General features: G+C 45.2%; 2 protein-coding genes across 2 annotated transcripts; both read right to left on the bottom strand.

Annotated features, from left to right (window-relative positions):
- Positions 1–1,305: 1,305 nt before the first annotated feature.
- Positions 1,306–16,483, bottom strand: LOC140639203 (mucin-17-like). Its single transcript, XM_072837694.1, has 11 exons — positions 16,066–16,483; positions 13,397–13,585; positions 12,772–12,902; positions 12,352–12,410; positions 8,488–8,639; positions 8,015–8,083; positions 7,765–7,927; positions 6,726–6,887; positions 6,426–6,523; positions 3,151–3,230; positions 1,306–1,880 (listed from the first exon to the last, which is right to left on the bottom strand). The coding sequence occupies exons 1-11, from the start codon at positions 16,481–16,483 to the stop codon at positions 1,839–1,841; spliced, it is 1,563 nt and encodes a 520-aa protein (XP_072693795.1). The 3' UTR covers positions 1,306–1,838.
- LOC140639202 (uncharacterized) lies at positions 16,190–19,339 on the bottom strand. The gene is made up of 4 exons (XM_072837693.1): positions 19,286–19,339; positions 17,961–19,010; positions 16,486–17,894; positions 16,190–16,311 (listed from the first exon to the last, which is right to left on the bottom strand). The coding sequence occupies exons 1-3, from the start codon at positions 19,337–19,339 to the stop codon at positions 16,539–16,541; spliced, it is 2,460 nt and encodes an 819-aa protein (XP_072693794.1). The 3' UTR covers positions 16,190–16,311; positions 16,486–16,538.
- Between the last annotated feature and the right edge of the window lie 1,205 nt (positions 19,340–20,544).

Genomic DNA, 20,544 nt, shown 5'->3' with positions numbered 1-20,544 from the left:
TAAGGTCTAGAGAGAAGTTACTTTCCCAAGTTCACCTAGGTAGTAAATAGCTGGTCAAGAGTTGGACCCAGACTGACTAGATACAGTCTAATCATTGTATCCTGCCTCTCCACCAAGCAGATGTGAGAAGAGAGCAGGAAGACGTTGAGGTGGATTAATGTGGTTCTAGACTGGATGTGGGGTCTGCAGTTCTTTTAAATGGCCCCTCCTATGGCTACTGATGCCTTGGCCTATTCAAAACAGGAAGCGGGTTTGAAAAGGAAGAAACCCAGATTCATCCCAAGCTATAAACTGAATGTTTGTCTTCCCCCAAATTCATATGTTGAAATCTGATCTCCAACGTGATGATGTAAGCAGGTGGGACCTCTTGAGACATGATTAGGTCATGAGGATGGAGCCCTCTTGAGTGGGATTAGTGCCCTTATAAAAGAGACCCCAGAGAGCTCCTTCACCCCTTCTATCCTGTGAGGATGTTGTAGATGGCTGTGAATCAGAATACCGAATCTGTCAGCACCTTGATTTTGGACTTACTGGCCTCCAGAATTGTAAGAAATAAATGTGTGTTGTTTATAAGCCACCTAGTCTATGGTATTCTATTATTGCAGCTCAAATGGACTAAACTCAGTTTTAAGAGCTGGGGATTTTGATGGCTTTCCTATGGAGGGGTGGGGTAGGCAGGACGGGTCCACCATGAGCTGACCGATCCCTGCAGATGCTCCAAGTGATCATGAGGGGGCAGCAGAGCCTAGGCTCTGTTTTTAGGTTAAATTTTAAATAGGGTAGCTTGTGGGTGACACCTTCCAGAACAAAATGAATCCTGAGCTGCATGGCAGGAATTGTAATAAAGCATCCTAAACATGTTAAAAATGACAGCAATTAAAGGGGCCTTAGCAAGAACCTAGTCTTTACTCAGCAGAAGGAAAATCTTGAATCCAAGTTGTCAAAAATGACTTTTCCCAGATTTAACACAGGGAATTGATGAGAAAGGTGGAAATAAAACCCAAGACTCTATCTCTGCAAATCTATGGGAAGAAACATGAGCCCATTTCCAGAAGGGGAACTTGGTTCTTTCTCAGTTGGGAGTCCCAGTATCATGGGAGTATATGTGAGTCCTGCCTTGTGGCATCTTCAGTGGCCAGCAAGTGATGCTGGCACCCTTATTGGCTGCAAATTTTCTCTTTTATCTCGAGGCCAAATTCATTAGACCCTACATCCTGAGGGAGAGGAGATGAGAGAGACTGGCAGGTGAGAAACAGGAGCTAGTATAGGGTATCGGCTGAAGAAAAGACTAGGAACCATGAAAAATTTAATGAATGTGCTTTTGTTGCTTTTAGCCATTAGAAATATATATTATTATATTGACTAATAAAAAATCAGGACCTATAGATAAATATTAGAACATTAAAAATAGTAATAATCCTATATATTCAAAGGAAATGCTGAATTGTTTAAAACATGCTTTTCATGAAAGTGAAGTGCAAGAAATCTTACAAGAGGCTTTGTATAATGTAAAGTTCAGTCTTAAATTGTAGTGCTAGCCACTGTTGAGGAGTGGTTTGGACGCTCTCCTTGGTGCTGAAGCAAGGCAGGCGGGAGGAAGAACTTCCCTGTTTGAACAGGAGCGCCTTGCCTGGGATCATGACAAGCCCATCAGAGTTTCCATGGTGTTTCTATTTGAGTTTCCCAGCACTGTGGTCTCTCTCTTCTTTCTTCGTATAGGTTCTGTTTTTCATCAGGTTCCATGGAATGCTCTCAATGGGGAAAGTTCCACCAGGCTTAGCCAAAGTAAATTCTCTTCATTCCCAGACCCCACAGCTCCACGTGAAACTGCCTTTGCCTTAAATCGACGTCATCATCACCTGGGGCCTCTGAATTTTGATCTGGAAAGAGAGATTGAACCAGGTAAAGGCTAGGTTTATAAGGAAACTGGGATTTGGAAACATAAGAGTCTTGGGTCTGGGGAAGTGCTCAGCTTAGAATTTACCCTATAACCTAGAGTCTAGTACAAACCAAGGATCTCCCCCACTTACCCACAACTTAGTTAGTTTTAAAGGTATTCTAGCTAGGGAGTTTATCTTTGCCCCAAGGCTTTCCCTAGGGAGTACAGTGCCTGAAGCCAATTAAACTTCTGAAGTGTGAATACTTTGAGAGCATTTCTTCTGCCCTTGAACATCCATCCAGTTGAAAGAAAATCAAGGTGCCAATCAATGAAGGGTCACCCCTTGCCCATGACCAATCTTGGCCTCAGTCACAGTGGGACATCATGACATTATGTACCTTCTGAGGTGAGGCCTGACATATGCTTAACAAAAATGTCTAAGCTGGGTCTAATCAAGCCCTAAGCCTGACTGCCAGTTTATAGAAGTACAAAGGGTCAAGGGACAAGTTAAAGAACACCATGAGAAAATAATTAGATACACTCAAAATGTGGGACATTCCTTAAGACAATTATCCTAGACTCTTAAAAAAATCAATATATCTTAAAGGTAGGAATCAGTTCTAGATTAAAAAGACTAATGAGACACAACAAAGGTCAGTGAGTGCAATTTTTTCATATTTGAAAAAACTAGTAAAGAGGTGTTCTTGGATTCATTGGAAAACGGATATTGGATAATATGGAATTATCATAAATTTATTGGGAATGCTAATGGTATTTGGGGATGTTTACTGAAATGTTTAGGAATTAAATGTCATAATGTTTGCAACTGACTTCCAAATGGTTCAGCAAAATTTGATGAGTATGTATATCATATACATACATACTATGCTATATAATGAAAAAGTAGCAACATGTTAAACATTGTTGATCTAGGCAGGGTATTTAGGACACTATTTTTGACTTTTATGTGGTTTGAGAGTTAAAACAACTAAATAAATTGGCCACCAAGCACATACTTAAAGTGGAAAGAAATCTCTGAGCCTGGAGCCTCAGGGATCTAGGGTAAGGTAGATTCCACCGTGTTGCTTAGCTCCTTCTCCATCTGCTGCCACCCCAAATTATGTTCATTTTCCAGCAATGTAGACCTAGATGTCACAGAGACTAACAAACAATAAACATTACTTTGCTTTCCTGAAGATCTTACCATGGTAGGAGGGGATATAGGGTCTCAGGAAAGGAGGAGGTGAGCACTTCATCCATGCCTTTCTTACCTTTGTTTCAGAGTCTATGTGGTCCAGGGAGGGCTGGAAGTTATTATAAATGGAGTCCAAGTGGATGGAATCATCTTGATCTAGATGAGAAGAAAGCCCCATGGAAACAGCTGGTTAGAAAGACAAGCTCCCATCTATCCCTCTAATCCCACCCACTGCAAGATGAGGGGTGTATCCCCTCCCTTCCTAGGAAACTGAAAGCCATCGCAAACATGACAGCCTACCTAAATTACCAGACCTCAGCAAATGGTTTGGTTGGTTCTTGGAAGATGTGGAAAATCACATTTAAAAAGTTCAACAAAGGGGTCCCTGGGTGGCGCAGCGGTTTGGCGCCTGCCTTTGGCCCAGGGCGCGATCCTGGAGACCCGGGATCGAGTCCCACGTCGGGCTCCCGGTGCATGGAGCCTGCTTCTCCCTCTGCCTGTGTCTCTGCCTCTCTCTCTCTCTGTGACTATCATAAATAAATTTAAAAAAATTTAAAAAAAAATAAAAAAATTTAAAAAAAAAGTTCAACAAAGAAAAACCACCATCTCTTGGCAGGCAGCGTCTCAAATTTGTGAAAAGTCCGTTAGGATTAGGATTAGCCCCCCCTTGGAGTGGGGGGCTATTTGATGGATTTGGTGTATTGATGCTCTAATTCATGGACATAAGGCTTTTCCTTTGCTTAGGGTTTCTACAATGTTTTTAAATAAAGTTTTATCATTTTTCCACTGAAAACTCTTCAATATCTTTTATTGGATATATATTTGTACTGTATATATTTGTTGCTGTATAAGAACCCTCTTACACTGTTGGTGGGAATGTGAACTGGTGCAGCCACTCTGGAAAACTGTGGAGGTTCCTCAAAGAGTTAAAAATAGACCTGCCCTACGACCCAGCAATTGCACTGTTGGGGATTTACCCCAAAGATTCAGATGCAATGAAACGCCAAGACACCTGCACCCCGATGTTTCTAGCAGCAATGTCCACAATAGCCAAACTGTGGAAGGAGCCTCGGTGTCCATCGAAAGATGAATGGATAAAGAAGATGTGGTTTATGTATACAATGGAATATTACTCAGCCATTAGAAACGACAAATACCCACCATTTGCTTCAACGTGGATGGAACTGGAGGGTATTATGCTGAGTGAAGTAAGTCAATCGGAGAAGGACAAACATTATATGGTCTCATTCATTTGGGGAATATAAATAATAGTGAAAGGGAATATAAGGGAAGGGAGAAGAAATGGGTGGGAAATATCAGAAAAGGAGACAGAACATGAGAGACTCCTAACTCTGGGAAATGAACTAGGGGTGGTGGAAGGGGAGGAGGGCAGGGGGTGGGGGTGACTGGGTGACAGGCACTGAGGGATGAGCACTGGGTGTTATTCTGTATGTTGGCAAATTGAACACCAATAAAAAATAAATTTATTATTAAAAAAAGTAATAGAACAAAAAAATAAAATTATGAAAAGAGAGGGAAAAAAATGACCTGTTGTTGATGCATAGACATGCAAATGATCTTATCTCTTGCAAATTGATAAATTCTATTACTTTTAGGGAGTTAACATTTTCTTGGGTTTTCTAGGTTAGACAACCATACCATCAGCAAATGACAGACTTATATTTTTCTTCCCAATCTTTAAGCCCTTTATCTCTTTTTCTTTTTTATTATACTGATTAGGACACCCAGGACAATAATTAGTAGGACTGGCAATAGAGGGCATCTGTGACTCACTTCTGGCTCAATGTAGAAGTTGACAAATATGGCCTATGCGTCTGATGCTTATTTGTATATGCCTCACAAGCTAAGAATTTTTTCTTTCTTTCTTTCTTTTTTTTTACATTTATAAGGGTCAAAAAAGTTTTATTGGACACAACCACACTTATTCATTTACATATTGTCTATGGCTGTTTTCATGCTACATCAACAGGGTTGAGTAATTGTGATAGAAATCATATTGTCCACAAAAGCCCAAAATATGCTATCTGGCCCTTTGTAGAAAAAGTTTACCAAATCTTGGTTAAATGGAATGATATTTAAAATTTTTTTCTAAAAAATTTATTTTTTTGTTTGTTTTTAAAATATTTTATTTAAATTCAATTTGCCAGGATGCCTGGGTAGTTCAGCTGTTGAGCATCTGTCTTCAGCCCAGGGCATGATCCTGGAGACCTGGGATCGAGTCCCACATTGGGCTCTCTGCATGGAGCCTGCTTCTTCCTCTGCCTATGTCTCTGCCTCTCTCTCTGTATCTCTCATGAATAAATAAATAACACCTTAAAAATAAATAAATAAATATTCAATTTGCCAACATATAGTATAACACCCAGTATAACATCCCATCAATAAAGATTTTCTTTTTAAGTAATGTTTACACCCAACACAGGGCTTGAACTTACAACCAGGGGCTCTATTGATTGAGCCAGCCAGGCGCCCCAAATGGAATGACTTTTAATGTTGATACCTTTCATTCACAAAAAATAGCTAGATTTTTTTTAATTCCCTCTTTTAGCTGGAGTATTATATATATTTTTATTTTTATTTTAGGTGGAGTATTATTTTTTTTTAGCTGGAGTATTTTATATATAGATATAGGATATATATATATATATATATATATATATATATATATATGCTTTTTTTTATTGAAGTTTGATTTGCCAACATATAGTATAACACCCCATGCTCATCCCGTCAAGTGCCCCCCCTCAGTGCCTGTCACCCAGTCATCCTTAGCTGGAGTATTTAATCTGCTTATATTTGTTGTTGATAAGATGGTAGATTATTTTCTACCATCTTATTTAGTGCTTCCTATTTGTCATCCCTTTCCTCATCATCTGTTCCCCCTTTCTTGCTTTTTTATGAATTGACTAAAATGTTTCCCTCCTTCCATTTTTCCCTTCTTTGGAATGTAAAGACTTGATCTGTAGAAATTTTAACACGTACATTTAACCTGGCAAATATGGAATTAATCACTTGACTGGGCTATAACTCATCTATCAGTGAGCTCAGCCCACCCCTACATGTCTATCTGCGGCCACATAGGCAGGTTTGTGTTCTGCAGAAATGTAGACCATCAAGTAACTCATGCCCTTCAATGGTCTAGTTATGCTGTGCCCATGCTTACACCTCATCGAGGGCTTTGCAGGAGCCAGTGGTAGAAATAGGAGTACAGATACAGAACCCAAGGTTTTAGAGATGGAAACACTGTTCTCTTTGCTCCATGAAGTCCTTCCATGTACCTCCCATGTACACCCTTTGAGACATTTTGAGTCCACTAAGGACTTCCAGTACCTTCATACATATCAAAACCAATGTTTCGGAAGGTTCCAGGTGTTGGTCCTCCATCTTCTTCATGCCATTTGTACAACTCCGTCACTCTAGACTTTTGCCTATTGACAAAAACACCAGAGAGATTTCCATTATGAGCAGGGAACCAGAATTTGGGGACTGGTTCCATGCCTGCTTTCAGTTCTCCCACTGTCCATCCTGAGGATGAATGATTGAAGGCAGAAGCATTTGAAAAAGAGGAGGAGCTAGAGGCCCATGGCGGCAGGGGGGGGGGGGTGTGGCGGGTTGGCAGCAGTGACTCACCGTTTCACCTCTTTCTTGGAACGGAGCGCAAACATCAAGAGAACAACAAGGATGAGTAGCACTGTGGCACCAGCTGCTCCCACAAGCCCGTACACCAGGCTCTTCTTGGTACTGAATTCACAGGTTTCCCCGCTATACCAGTCAGTGTCTGTGCTCAGGCAGCTGAGATGGACAGAAGGAGCAGATGGGGAGAGGGAGCATTCTGAGTCAGAGGTAGCAAACACTCACAGTCTGCCTGCCTCAGATCTGGCCCTGACTCCATGGGAGCTTAATGAGGAGAGGGTAAAGACAACATTGCTAGGGTGTGGAACAAGGAGCCCTGAGGGGACAGAGGTAAAGTCCAGCTTCCATGACGTGGGCCTAAGAGAGAGACCCAATACTCAGCCCAGTACTTTTAGGTTTTGTAGCCCAGGATATAGAGCAGTTGGCCCAATTTGGGCTTTGCCCTAGGCTGTACCCAAGAACTTAAGACCCCAGCCTTTTTTATCCACAACTAACCATCACGCTCTCAGTCTCCCTTTCCATCAGGAAAAGCAAATCCCCATCCCAGATCCCCAGCACACACTCTGCCTCTGAAGCTCCCTCTCCTCCCTGGAGAAACCCTTTCTAAGCCCTGTTCCTCTCCTCCCCATACCAGCCTGTGAAATCCTTGTTCAGGAAACCTTCCCAGAACCAGAATATTTACTCAGGTCTTTGAGTATGTGTGACTCCTTCTCCCTGGTCTGTCTTTGGTTTAGTTTCAGTAGGCAATGCCTGTGACTCAGCTTTTATAGGCTTTCTGGGAATTTTCAGAAGCTGGGGCTTTCCTTCTGCTTTTTCAGAGCTTGGCCCAGTCCTTAGTCTCACTACACAAACCCAGGGGAGGGGAGGAAAGCTACTGAGGCCCATTCTGGATCTGGCCTTGGATTCTGGCTACTTGTGTCCTTTGTATTCAAGAGAGGCCAGGACCCACTTGATGACCTTTGCCTTTAGACAGAGTCTTGAAGTGTGGGTTTCCCAATGGGGAGGGAGAACAGCCAGGTTGGGGTGGGACACTCACTAGCACCGAGGACCACTGCGGTCTAGCTGGCACTTCCCAAAATTACAGTTCATGGTGCTGTTGAAGCCTGGCATGCAACGGTTGATGCAGTTTGGTTTCTGATCCTTGTACTCCACAAAGAAGTAGGCAGCATAATTTTTCCCAGCCTTCTCTTTGCATTCCTCTGTGGGACATGGAGGAGTTGCAGTGACCAGGTAGCCAGGTACATTGTCTACCTCCCTCTGCCCTCCCTGGACCCCCAGTCACCTACTTTCAGGGTCATATTGGGTAACCGTAATGTTTTGCACCTTGGTGGCAGTCGTGTTGTAACACAGTAGAGCTGTGAAAGGAGACACATAGAGCCCCTTAAAACAAATTTGTTTAGTAGGGATAGGGGAGTGGGGAGTGGGATGTGATGAGGGGTAGAAGGAACCCCATTCCTGCAGACGGTAATGGCAGCCTTGTGCCCAGCTCTCCAGAACAATGACCCTCCAAGTGCCCTGTGCCTTCCCCATGTCTTCTTCTCCCATATGCATCTTTGCCAAGATTCCCACACTACTCATTATATTCAGAAGAATAGGCTCCTCATAACAAGCCATGCTTATTCTCATTTTCCCACTAGTCCCACAGGATTTAGCCTGCATGTACACCTGCCTTTTCCCCTTCCCCCCTCCAGAGATGACACAAAGCTTAAAGATTCCTTGAGGACCCTTCAACACCCCCCCCAGAAGCCTAGGAATTTACCTGGGCAGGTACTATTTATGGTTATTTGCTGTTTGGTTACATTCTGGATTTTTTCCGTCACCTTCTGGGTGACCTTATTCAAAACATCCTTGTATTCTGGGGTGAACTTGGTCTTCAGGATAATTTCATGTTCTACCACAATACTGCCAGCACTGAGGAGAGAAAAAGATGTCTGTGAGTATCCTCCTAGGTCATAAGTGCTCACTTCAACCCCTTTTCCTAGGCAAGACATGCCCTCTTTGCTCCCATGGGAAGGCAGAGCTGGGGGAGGATGGTTGAAATGATGACCCCGTGTTCCCTGGATGAAAGCTAATTCCAGGCACAGTGCTAGGCACTTCCCCTTCGGGCACATATCACAACTTGGGCCTAAGATAACTGTCTCGAAACTTAGGCTCTAGGCCTAAGATAATTGTCTTCCCTGTGTGGAAGTCTTAGGGAAGGCTCAAGGGCAAAGATGGATAGAGGGATGGGACCACGGAAGATCATCATCAAGATGTCATTAGATGCAATCAGCAGGAGACTGGATAGCTGCTGGCAAGATGTCTTTAAGAGGTATGAGGACACCAGAGGCTTACAGGACTCGTGAATTGCTAAGTGGAGGGCTGAAGAAGGCCTGTGAGCCCTCTAAGAGTATGCATAGAAGCTCATATGTATGTATTTTCAACTCACATACACTGTTGTCAATTCTCAAATGAGTCTTTGACACCTAAAAGGTTAAAATTCTAGCCAATCATCTCTTCTCTTCCTAGCTTCCTTAGGACCTAGGAAAAGGCAGGGGCAAAGCCATCAAGAGAACATGGCTTCAGACAAGCTCACAGCTTCCATTTGCTTCCTTTTCTCTTCTCTAGCTCCAAATCCCTAGAGCAGCCCATCTTCTGTGTATGTAAAACAGAATCAGAAATGCCTGGAAGTCAATGAACTCTTATTCTAGAATGCAAATTACTTCTCTCCTGACATAGGTGTAGGGATCATTTGCACCCCAGGAACAAGTACTTTCTGGATATAAAAATACAGCAACAAGTCCAGCCTTCCCATGCTCACAATTCAGGATTCCTAAATAAAGGAAGCCAAAAGCACTCTTTTCCCCTTGCTTTCTCCTTAGTACTATATTCAGAGGCTTAAACATAAATAGAAGATTGGGGGGCCAATATTTCTGAACAAGATAAAGAATAGTATAATACAGAATAATAGAGTTATATGAGATAATAATTATACTCATAATATGTAAAATATAGAACAGTGGAATTCAAATAACCTGTAGATTAATGAGTTAGAGGGGACCAGGGGATCTTGTAGCTCAAGGTCATCTTTCAAAATAAGGACACGTTGATCTCAAGAACCCCACATGGTGGGATGCCTGGGTGACTCAGTGGTTGAGCATCTGCCTTCGGCTCAGGGCATGATCCCAGGGTCCTGGGATTGAGTCCTGCATCCGGCTCCCTGCAAGGAGCCTACTTCTACCTCTACCTATGTCTCTACCTCTCTCTCTGTGTCTCTCATGAATAAATGCCTAAAATCTTTTAAAAAGAGAAAGAAAAGAGACCCAAGATGGTGGTGGCCTCAGGCATCTCCCTGACTCCATCACTATCCTCAGACCCCATTTTGAAAACTCTGATGGAGAGAAACACGGCTTTATCAAGGCCACACAGATATAGTGGGAGTTAGGAGGTTCAGGAGGAAATCCTGACACTTGCCCAGAGTAGCCAAGTGATCTTGGACCAGCAGTTGGCCCCGTAGGGCCTCAGTTCCCTCATGTGTAACATGAGGGTAGTTGGTTCCCCGGACTCTTCCCTCCATGCTTCCAAGATGAATGATTCTCACTTCCTATCTGCTCGATCCCAGACGTCTCTGGAGCCCTCAGAGTTCAGCTGTCTCTTCATATCTGGCCGAAGGTAGTAGAATGGATAGAGAACCCAGCAGGGGTGCAGGGATGCCTGTGTGGCTTGGGCAGTTAAGCATTTGCCTTCAGTTCAGGTCACTATCCCAGAGTCCTGGGATCAAGTACTGCATTGGGCTCCCTGCTCAGTGGGGAGTCTGTTTCTCCTTCTCCTTCTCCCCTTCCTCCCTGCTTACGCTCTCTCTCTCTCTTTCTCAAATACATAAATAAAATCTTTTTTTGAAAAAAGAAAACCCAGCAGGAATATAAAAATGCTTGGTCCACAGAGCCTGTCCTCCTTCTCCTGCCTGAGAAACAGTGACAGGTAGAGAAGAAAGATGACGTTTGCATCTACAGACTGCCCCATCCCCAGGGGGGAAGAGAACTCTCTGGGGTCAGCACATGCTAAACCTGAAGAGGAAGTTTTAGGGCCAGAAAGAAAAATGGTTTCCTCTTCCAGGGGAGCTAAACTGCTGAAGGGCAGACACCAGGCACCTGCTCACAGACCACAGGAAGAGGACATGGCAAGCCCAGCTGGTGGCCTCTCTTGTTCAAGAGAGAAGGTTTTGGTTTGACATAACTGGGAGAGAAAGAAAAACAGAGGCTGAAAGATACATTTTTCCCCTGTGATTTTGTTCAACTTTCTTTCTACTGGTTGCAAATTTCTTTTGAAGATTATCATGACTCTGTAAACCATGGGAGAGATATCTCCCTCACGGACCAGGGGAGGCTGGGCAACTCCTGTAAACCTCATTGGTCAGTACCATTCTAAGGTTTTCAAACAGTTGAGGTTGATAGCAGGGCCAAGATTCTGTGGGAGCAGAGTCCTGTAAGAGGTGAGTGGGAGTGAATACCGGCCAGGTCAGGACTTGGACACATTTTCCTTGGGGTTGCCTCCCAAGCTAAGTTATTTGGCTTCATCTCTGAAGACAAATGGGATGTCCACCACACAAACTGTAACCTCCAGGTACTCTCATGTGTCGGTGTCTCCAGCATAAGGGGATTTCTGTTTGAGTCTTGGATCTACCACTTCATAAATGACCCCTTAGGCAACTCAATGTCTGTCTCTAGGAATCTGTTTCTTTTTCTGTGCAATGGGAATAATCCTGCCGGCCTCACTCACAGGATGGTTATGAGCTTCCAAATTGGAAAATATATGTAAGACTATAATTGTTGGGAGGGTGTTATAAGCTAAACTGTATTCCCCCCAAATTCATATGTTGAAGCCCTAACCCCCAGTATCTCTTTATTTGAGGATAGGGCCTCTACACATGTGCTTAAGTTAAAATGAGCCTGTTGGGGTGGGCCCTAACCCAATCTGAGTGGTGTCCTTATGAGAAGAGGAAATTTGGGCTGGCACCTGGCTGGCTCAGTTGGAAAAACATGTGAGGGATCCCTGGGTGGCGCAGCGGTTTGGCGCCTGCCTTTCGCCCAGGGCGCGATCCTGGAGACCCGGGATCGAATCCCACGTCGGGCTCCCGGTGCATGGAGCCTGCTTCTCCCTCTGCCTGTGTCTCTGCCTCTCTCTCTCTCTCTGTGTGACTATCATAAATAAAAAAAAAAAAAAAAAAAAAAAAAACATGTGACTCCTGACCTTGGGTTTTGAATTCAAGCCCCATGTTGAGTGTAGAGATTGCTACAAAAATAAATAAGAACTTTAAAAAAAAAAAAGAGAGGAGGAAATTTGGTCACACAAAGACACACCAAGGATGTGCTTGAACAGAGGAAAACTGTGTGAGGACCCAGGAAGGAGGCAATTATCTGCAAGCCAAAGAGAGACTCAGAAGAAACCAAATCTACTGAACACCTCGATCTTGGACTTCAGCCTCCAGAACCTGAGAAATAAATATCTGTTGCTTGAGCCACCCAGTCTGGGGTATTTTGTTATGACAGTCCTGGCAAACTCATATAGGGGCAGAGTTACAGTTGTCTTTATGATTATTGTTTCCACTCCAAAGACTTTCTTTCCAGGATCCCCAGATACTCACGATAGCCTTGTGATGTTGACCCCTTGATACTCAGGGATTTCACGATAAACATGGGCCATCTGAAAGGCAAGGAGGTCACGGTGTCATCCCAGACGCCCCAACGTGGAGCCTGCCAGGTCTTTCCATAGGAATTCAGGAAGGCAGAGGATGGACCTGCTGCATCCCCCATTCCCTGTGAGAAGCTGGCAGGGGCACACTGTCCAGATGGGGTGTTCCCTCCTCAGAGACTAGCCCTATCCCTGGGGCCCTCCCACTGGCCCTTTCATGGAAACTTCTGTCTTTTCACAAGCTCTCTGGCAAACCCTGAGGAAAGGAGTGAGCTGAGAAACTCACAAACATGAGAACAGCCCTCAACTGCTTTCTTCACCTCTAGAGACTCCTCCCTGAGTTACCGACAGGGACTTGCTTTCCCAGGCTCACCTCTTGTGTGAATGTATCACTGAAGTTCTTGAATTCTACAGAATCCCGGTCTTCTAGCTCTTTGGTGAACTCCCTACTGGTCACTGTCACAGTCATTTCTACTTGGGCAGAGACGGTCTCTGGTGGAGAGTCTGAGGGGGTTAAACAGAAGCACCACTTACTGAGAACAGAGACCCCTCCCACCCCAAGTTCCTTCCCAAGGAGACCCACACTTCAGCAATTCTGCCCTGAGCAAGGGAGTGGGCTAGGTCCACCATCCCCACTCCCACTCAGGTCTCACCAGAGTGCCTCTGGAGGGTGGGGAGTACACTGTATTCTTCATGGCTTTGGGATGGAACCCAGGGGATCTCTGGCCTTACATTATCTTAGAGAATTTCACATACTTTTTGTATTCTCCTCCAGTACACACTCATTTATCTTAAGTGTATTTTAAAATACAAATTCTGTGCCAGATTTATGTTTTGTTCCAAACTATACCTTCCTGCTTTATTCATTTTTTAATGTTTCAACTTTATTGCCACTGAGTTAAATGGTTGCCCCCAGAAGAGGCCATATTCCTGGGCATGCAGAGGGCAGTATTAGGGGCTCAGGACTGGGGAGAGCAGGGCCCTGTGGTCCTACTCACCTATCTCAATGCTCGGGACCACATCCTCGCACTTTGGCCCTTGGAAGAGGCCAACGCACACACACTTAATCCCATCCCAGTAGCCTCCATTCCTGCAGGTCGTGACCTCGTACTGGCACTGGTCTCCTTGGAAGCCGTTGGGGCAAACACAGACCTGCCCATTCCACGTCCCTTCATTTTTGCAGTCCACTGAAAAGGACAAAGCCCCACTTACCCACACATATTTGCATAACACTTTACAGCTTGCAACACATTTTCACAAATACCGTCTAATTTGATACTCTCATGAGACCCTGGAATAGGCAGGATAGTTAGTGTCATCCCTATTTTATGGATGGGACAAGTGAGGTGGAAAGAGGCTAAGAGACCTGCCCAATGATCCATGTGGATGCCAGACTTAACCTGGTCTTAGAGTATTCCAGTATGATTTACTTTAGCCCTGAAAAGCAAGGAATGGAACATCTAGTATTGTCAGGGGTGAGGAACAACACAGGCAAGGCTGAGGAAGAGAAAAGAAAAAACAGAAACTAAGAGTACCCAGAAGAACTTGACCAATCTAGGTTACAGCAGGCCTGTGAATGAGTATGTCATTGTCTCTGCAACACCTGCTTCAGGAGAGCTCATACTGGAAATTGTTGTCATGGTGACTATTCATGATTCCTCTTTATTTTCTGAGATGTAGAGTTTGAGGGAGGAGTGTAAACTTCATTTAGATAGAAGATGGTTACAGACAACTCTCAATATCTATGCCAATCTATTTGGAAAAGTGAGATCTCTGTTCCTGTTGGCTTTTCTTGAAAAGAGCTGTACATGCACAGACTTGTATTCCAGGTAAGTTTTGTCTAGCTAGGCACATGAGATATGCACATACTCTAGGAAACCCTGCCCCACCTCTGCCTCCCAGTCTACTCCTCTCCTACCAGTTTCAGAGTGCATAGGCCACACCCATCACATCACAGCCTCTGGTTACAGGCCTTTGGTTCAAGACATTCAGAAAGAGTGAAAGAGTTGAGTCAAAAGTGGCGTCCTGGGCACAAGAAAGATCCATAAATCCTAAATCAGCCTCTCTCTCTCTCTCTCTCTCTCTCTCTCTCATTCTGTGTTGTGTGTTACTGAAGATGTCCAGACCTGATCTAAGTGATGAGCACAAGCTTGTGTGAAGCAGCAAAAGCACCTACTGGGATGTGTCACCTGTTGCCCAAAGGTCTACATGAAAAGCCAACCTCCAGGGAATAAGAGGAAGATGAAGGGAGACTATCTGCCTTCAGAAAGCTGACCAATACCAGCTGTGGGCCTGGTGGTCATGCATTTACTGCAAGACACCTGTGGGACTTCCTAGGGACACAAGTTCCAGACCTCCCCCTAAAAATGCTCAGCACCTCTGTCTGAGAATCAGAGTTCAACTAGACAATGCCAGATTGGAGAGAAACCAAAGAACAAAGCCACATAAAATAAAAGCCAGGCAAAAACCCTCCAGAGGAAGAATTCACAAAGCGCTGAGGAAATGCGGTAGCCAAATGCTGAAGAACTTCCCTTCATCTTCCTCAATTCAAGACAGGATAGGGCAGGGCACTATCCTGGAAAACACAGATCATATGTCTCTAGGCATATCTATAGTTTATCTAAACCAATAAATGTCTTCAAGTATTTTAACTAGTACATTTATCTTAATGCCAAATATCCTCTCTCACTCTGATAATCAATCTCACAAGTATAATAGTATATTGTATAATATATATTGTATATTATATATTACATAATGACACTATATTATAATGGTAGGCATGGAGTGGGGCAGGCCTCATTTTATTCAGAGCAAAGAGAGCTGGGTGGAAGTTTCAGAGACAGAAAAAAGGCAGGGAGGCATAAGGATACAGAAATATTCAAAGGCATAGAGGCAGAGCTCAGAGCTGATAAAAATAAATCTGCTTGGGAAACTTGGGTGGCTCAGTGGTTGAGTGTCTGTCTTTGGCTCAGGGCGTGACCCCAGAATCTGGGGATTGAGTCCAGCATTGGGCTCCCTCCTTGCAGGGAGCCAGCTTTTCCCTCTCCCTCTGACTATGTCTCTGCCTCTCTCTGTGTGTGACTCTGATAAATAAATAAATAAAATCTTTAAATTAAAAAAAAACTTATTTGGCTTCTATGGTGGATGCACAGAAAACAAGAAAAAACAAAATAAATGAATGGTAGCAGAGAGATAGTTGCCAAAGACATATACGAGTACTAGGCAACAACAATAACAAAAACCAAAACAAAAACCAAAAAACCTTAGCATTTAAGCATGAGCAAAATCAATGAGATAAACCACTAAAAGGGCATGTAATCCAAATGAAATATAGGAAGTTTATGAGATTATAGGATATAACATACGATGGGACAGAGCTTCACAGAATATAAAAGGAAGATATGGAGTGTGCAGACACTCTGCTGCTGGGGACTCAAGCTGTCCAGGCAAAGAGAGATGAAGCATGTTGTATGATAAAATGGATGTAGTTCAAGAAACAGTGGGCAGGACAGAGATCAGAGAAAAGGTGACTGCACTGAGGACATTTGATCCAAAGGAAACAAGTAAGAACAAAAGAAGAATTAGGATAAAGGTCTAAGAAGCCCACAGGGACAGATTGAAAACATAGGTAGGCTTCAAAAGGCAAATACAAAATATTACTTACATGGTGTGGTTGCTGGAGTAGTAGATGTAGGGGCAGGGGTGCTTTTTATTGTAACAGTGGTCGACCTTTGCGTGGTAAGTGTTGTCCTGGAGGTAGAGGTGGACTGAGTCCTTGTGGTGACAACCACAGGAGTCACAGATGGGGAGGAGGCAGAAGTTGTTGCAGATGGTATTGTCTGTGGGCTACTTATTGTGGAGGCTAGTGTGGTGGTGACACTACCAACAGAGGTTGTAGAAGTCTCAGCTCCTGTATAAGAAGACAAAGTGGTACCACTCAATGTAAAAGTGGTGGATGTGTCAGTCACTGGAGAAACTGAGCCTGCTGAGGTGCTCTCAGCTGGTAATGTTGGGGGTGGAATACTCTCTGTGACAGATGAACTGGTGGTGGAACTCTCAACAAAAGCTGGGGATGTGGTCATACCTGGAGAAGCTGTTGCGGTTGAGGTAGAGTCAGCTGAAGGTGTTGGCGATGGGCTACTGTCTGTGAGAGCAACTGTGGTGGTGGCAGTGGCAGCAGAAGCTGGAGATGTGATAGTGTTTGGCGAAGCTGTCCCTGTTGAGGTAGAGGGAGCTGAAGGTGTTGGTGATGAGAAACTCTCTGTGGGAGCTGCGGTGGTGGTGGCAGTATCTGGAGGAGCAGGAGATGTGGTTCTGTCTGGAGAAGGGGTTGATGTGACCCTGTCGGAGGAAGCTGTGGATGTGCTGTAGTCTGGAGAAGCAGTTGATGTGGTGGAGTCTGGAGAAGCTGTTGATATGCTCGTGTTTGGAGCAGTTGTAGATGTGCTCCCAATTGAAGAGGCTGGAGATGTGCTTGTGACTGGAGATGTTGACGTGCTGGTGTCTGCAGAAGCTGTTGATGTGGTTAGGTCTGGAGAAGCTGTTGATGTGGTCACATCTGGAGAAGAGGTTAATGTGCTTGCATCTGGAGAAGCTGTGGATGTGGTGCTGTCTGGAGAAACTGTTGATGTGCTCGTGTCTGGGGATGCTGTTGATGAGGTCATGACTGGGGAAGGTGTTGATGTGCTCGCATCTGGCCAGGCTGTTGATGTGGTTGCGTCTGGAGAAGTTGTTGATGTGTTGGTGTCTAGAGATGCTGTTGATGTGCTCGTGTCTGGAGACACTGGTGTTGTGCTCATGACTGGGGAAGCTGTTGACGTGTTCGTGACTGGGGAAGCTGTTGACATGCTCCCATCCGGCCAGGCTGTTGATGTGCTTATGACTGGGGAAGCTGTTGGTGTGCTCGTGACTGGAGACATCATTGATGTGGTCCCATCTGGAGAAGTTGTTGATATGCTGGTGTCTGAAGATGTTATTGATGTACTCGTGTCTGGAAACGCTGTTGATGTGGTCACAACTGGGAAGGCTGTTGGTGTGCTCGCATCTGGCGAAGGTGTTGATGTGGTCACGACTGGGGAAGCTGTTGACATGCTCCCATCCGGCCAGGCTGTTGATGTGGTTATGTCTGGAGACGTCGTTGATGTGGTCACGACTGGAGATGTGGATGTGCTGCTGGTGTCTGGAGATATTGTTGGTGTGCTCATGTCTGGAGACACTGTTGATGTGCTCATGACTGGGGAAGCTGTTGGTGTGCTCACATCTGGCCAGGCTGTTGATGTGGTCATGACTGGAGATGTTGTTGATGTGGTCACATCGGGATATGTTCTTGATGTGCTGGTGTCTGGAGATGTTGATGAGCTCGTGTCTGGAAATGCTGTTGATGTGGTCACGACTGTGGAGGCTGTTGGGGTGCTTGCATCTGGCGAGGCTGCTGATGTGGTCATGTCTGGAGACATCGTTGATGTGGTCATATCGGGATATGTTGTTGATGTGCTTGTGTCTTCAGATGCTGTTGATGTGCTCATGACTGGGGAAGCTGTTGGTGTGCTCGCATCCGGCCAGGCTGTTGATGTAGTCAAGTCTGGAGATGTTGTTGATGTGGACGCATCTGGAGAAGTTGTTGATGTGCTCGTGTCTGCAGAAATTGTTGATGTGCTCACGACTGGAGAAACTGTTGATGTGGTGGCATCTGGGAAAGCTGTGGATGTGGTGCTGTCTGGAGAAATTGTTGTGTCTGGAGCTGTTGTTGATGTGGTCATGACTGGGGAAGCTGTTGGTGTGCTCACATCTGGCCAGGATGTTGATGTGGTCATGACTGGAGATGTTGATGTGGTCACATCTGGAGATGTTGCTGATGTGCTCATGTCTACAGAAGTTATTGATGTGGTGATGACTGGAGAAACTGTTGATGTGCCTGTGTCTGGAGACCCTGTTGATGTGGTCAGGACTGGGGAAGCTGTTGGTGTGCTCGCCTCCAGCCAGGCTGTTGACGTAGTCAAGTCTGGAGAAGTTGTTGATGTGCTCGCGACTGGAGAAACTGTTGATGTGGTGGCATCTGGAGAAGCTGTGGATGTCATGCTGTCTGGAGAAGCTGTTGTGCTCGTGTATGGAGACATCATTGATGTGCTCAGGACTGGAAAAGGTGTCGATGTGCTGGCATCTGGAGAAGCTGTGGATGTGCTCATATCTGGAGATGTTGTTAGAGTGCTGGTGTCTGGAGAGGTCATTGATGTGGTCAAGTCTGGAGAAGCTGTTGATGTGCTGGTGTCTGGAGAAGTTGTTGATGTGCTCGCGACTGGAGAAATTGTTGATGTGGTGGCATCTGGAGAAGCAGTGGATGTGGTGCTGTCTGGAGAAACTGTTGATGAGCTCATGTCTGGAGATGCAGTTGATGGGGTCATGACTGAGGAAGCTGTTGATGTGCTTGGATCTGGCCAGGCTGTTGATGTGGTCATGTCTAGAGACGCTGATGTGGTCGCATCTGGATATGTTGTTGATGTGCTGGTGTCTGGAGACCCTGTTGATGTGCTCATGACTGGGGAAGCTGTTAATGTGCTCGCATCTGGCCAGGCTGTTGATGTGGTCATGTCTGGAGATGTTGTTGATGTGCTAATGTCAGGAGAAGCTATTGATGTAGTGGTGTCTGGAGTAGCTGTAGATATGGTGGCATCCTGAGAGGCTGTGGATGTGCTCGAATCTGGAGACGTTGTTGACGTGCTGGTGTCTGGAGAAGCTGTTGGTGTGCCTGTGTCTGAGGACACTGTTAATGTGCTTGCAACTGAAGAAACTGTTGATGTGGTGGCATCTGGAGAAGCTGTGGATGTTGTGCTGTCTGGAATAGCTGTTGATGTGGTCGTGTCTGGAGATGCTGTTGATGTGCTCACATCTGGAGAAGCTGCTGATGTGGTCCCGTCTAGAGACACTATTGATGTGGTCATGTCTGGGGACACTGTTGATGTGCTCATGTCTGGAGAAGCTGTTGATGTGCTCGTGTCTGGAGATACTGTTGATGTGCTCGCATCTGGCCAGACAGTTGATGTGGTCCCATCTGGAGAAGCTGTTGATGTGGTCACATCTGGAGAAGCTATAGATGTGGTCATGTCTGGAGACATTGTTGATGTGCTCCCATCTGGAGAAGCTGCTGATGTGCTCACGTCTGCAGAGGTTCTTGATGTAGTCACGTCTGGAGATGCTGTTGATGTGCTTGAATCTGGCCAAATTGTCAATGTGGTCATGTCTGGAGATGTTTTTGATGTGGTCACATCTGGAGAAGCTGCTGATGTGGTCCCATCTGGAGACACTGTTGATGTGCTGGTGTCTGGAGACACTGTTAATGCAGTCTTGTCTGGAGAAGCTGTTGATGTGCTTACATCTGGAGATGCTCTTGACGTGGTCACGTCTGGAGAAGCTATTGATGTAGTCATTTCTGGAGATGCTGTTGATGTGGTCGCTTCTGGAGAAGCTGCAGATGTGGTCCTATCTGGAAAAGCTGATGATGTGGTCATGTCTGGAGAAGCTGTTGATGTGCTCGCATCAGGCCAGGTTGTTGATGTGGTCACATCTGGAGAAGCCGTTGATGTGGTCACATATGGAGAAGCTGTTGATGTGCTAGCATCTGGCCCGGCAGTTGATGTGGTCACGACTGGAGCTGCTGGTGATGTGGTCATATCTGGGGAAGCTATAGATGTGGTCATGTCTGGAAACATTGTTGATGTGCTCCCATCTGGAGAAGCTGCTGATGTGCTCGCGTCTGGAGAGGTTCTTGATGTAGTCACATCTGGAGAAACTGTTGATGTGCTCGCTTCTGGGCAGGCAGTTGATGTGGTCCTGTCTGGAGACGTGGTTGATATGGTCGCATCTGGAGAAGCTGCTGATGTGGTCACGTCTGGAGAAGGTGCTGATGTGGCCCCATCTGGAGACACTGTAAATGTGGTCAAGTCTGGAGAAGCTGTTGATGTGCTCATGTCTGGAAACACTGTTGATGTGCTCATGTCAGGAGAGGCTGTTGATGTGCTCACATCTGGAGAGGCTCTTGATGTGGTCACATCTGGAGAAGCTGCTGACATGGTCATGTTTGGAGAAGCTGCTGATGTGGTTCCATCTGGAGACACTGTTAATGTGGTCACCTCTGGAGAAGCTGTTG

The sequence above is a fragment of the Canis lupus genome, chromosome 8 (genome assembly GCF_048164855.1).
Source record: "Canis lupus baileyi chromosome 8, mCanLup2.hap1, whole genome shotgun sequence".
Taxonomy (NCBI): Eukaryota; Metazoa; Chordata; class Mammalia; order Carnivora; family Canidae; genus Canis; species Canis lupus.
The sequence above is the reverse complement of the archived record's forward strand: the minus strand, read 5'-3'. Positions and strand labels throughout refer to the sequence as shown.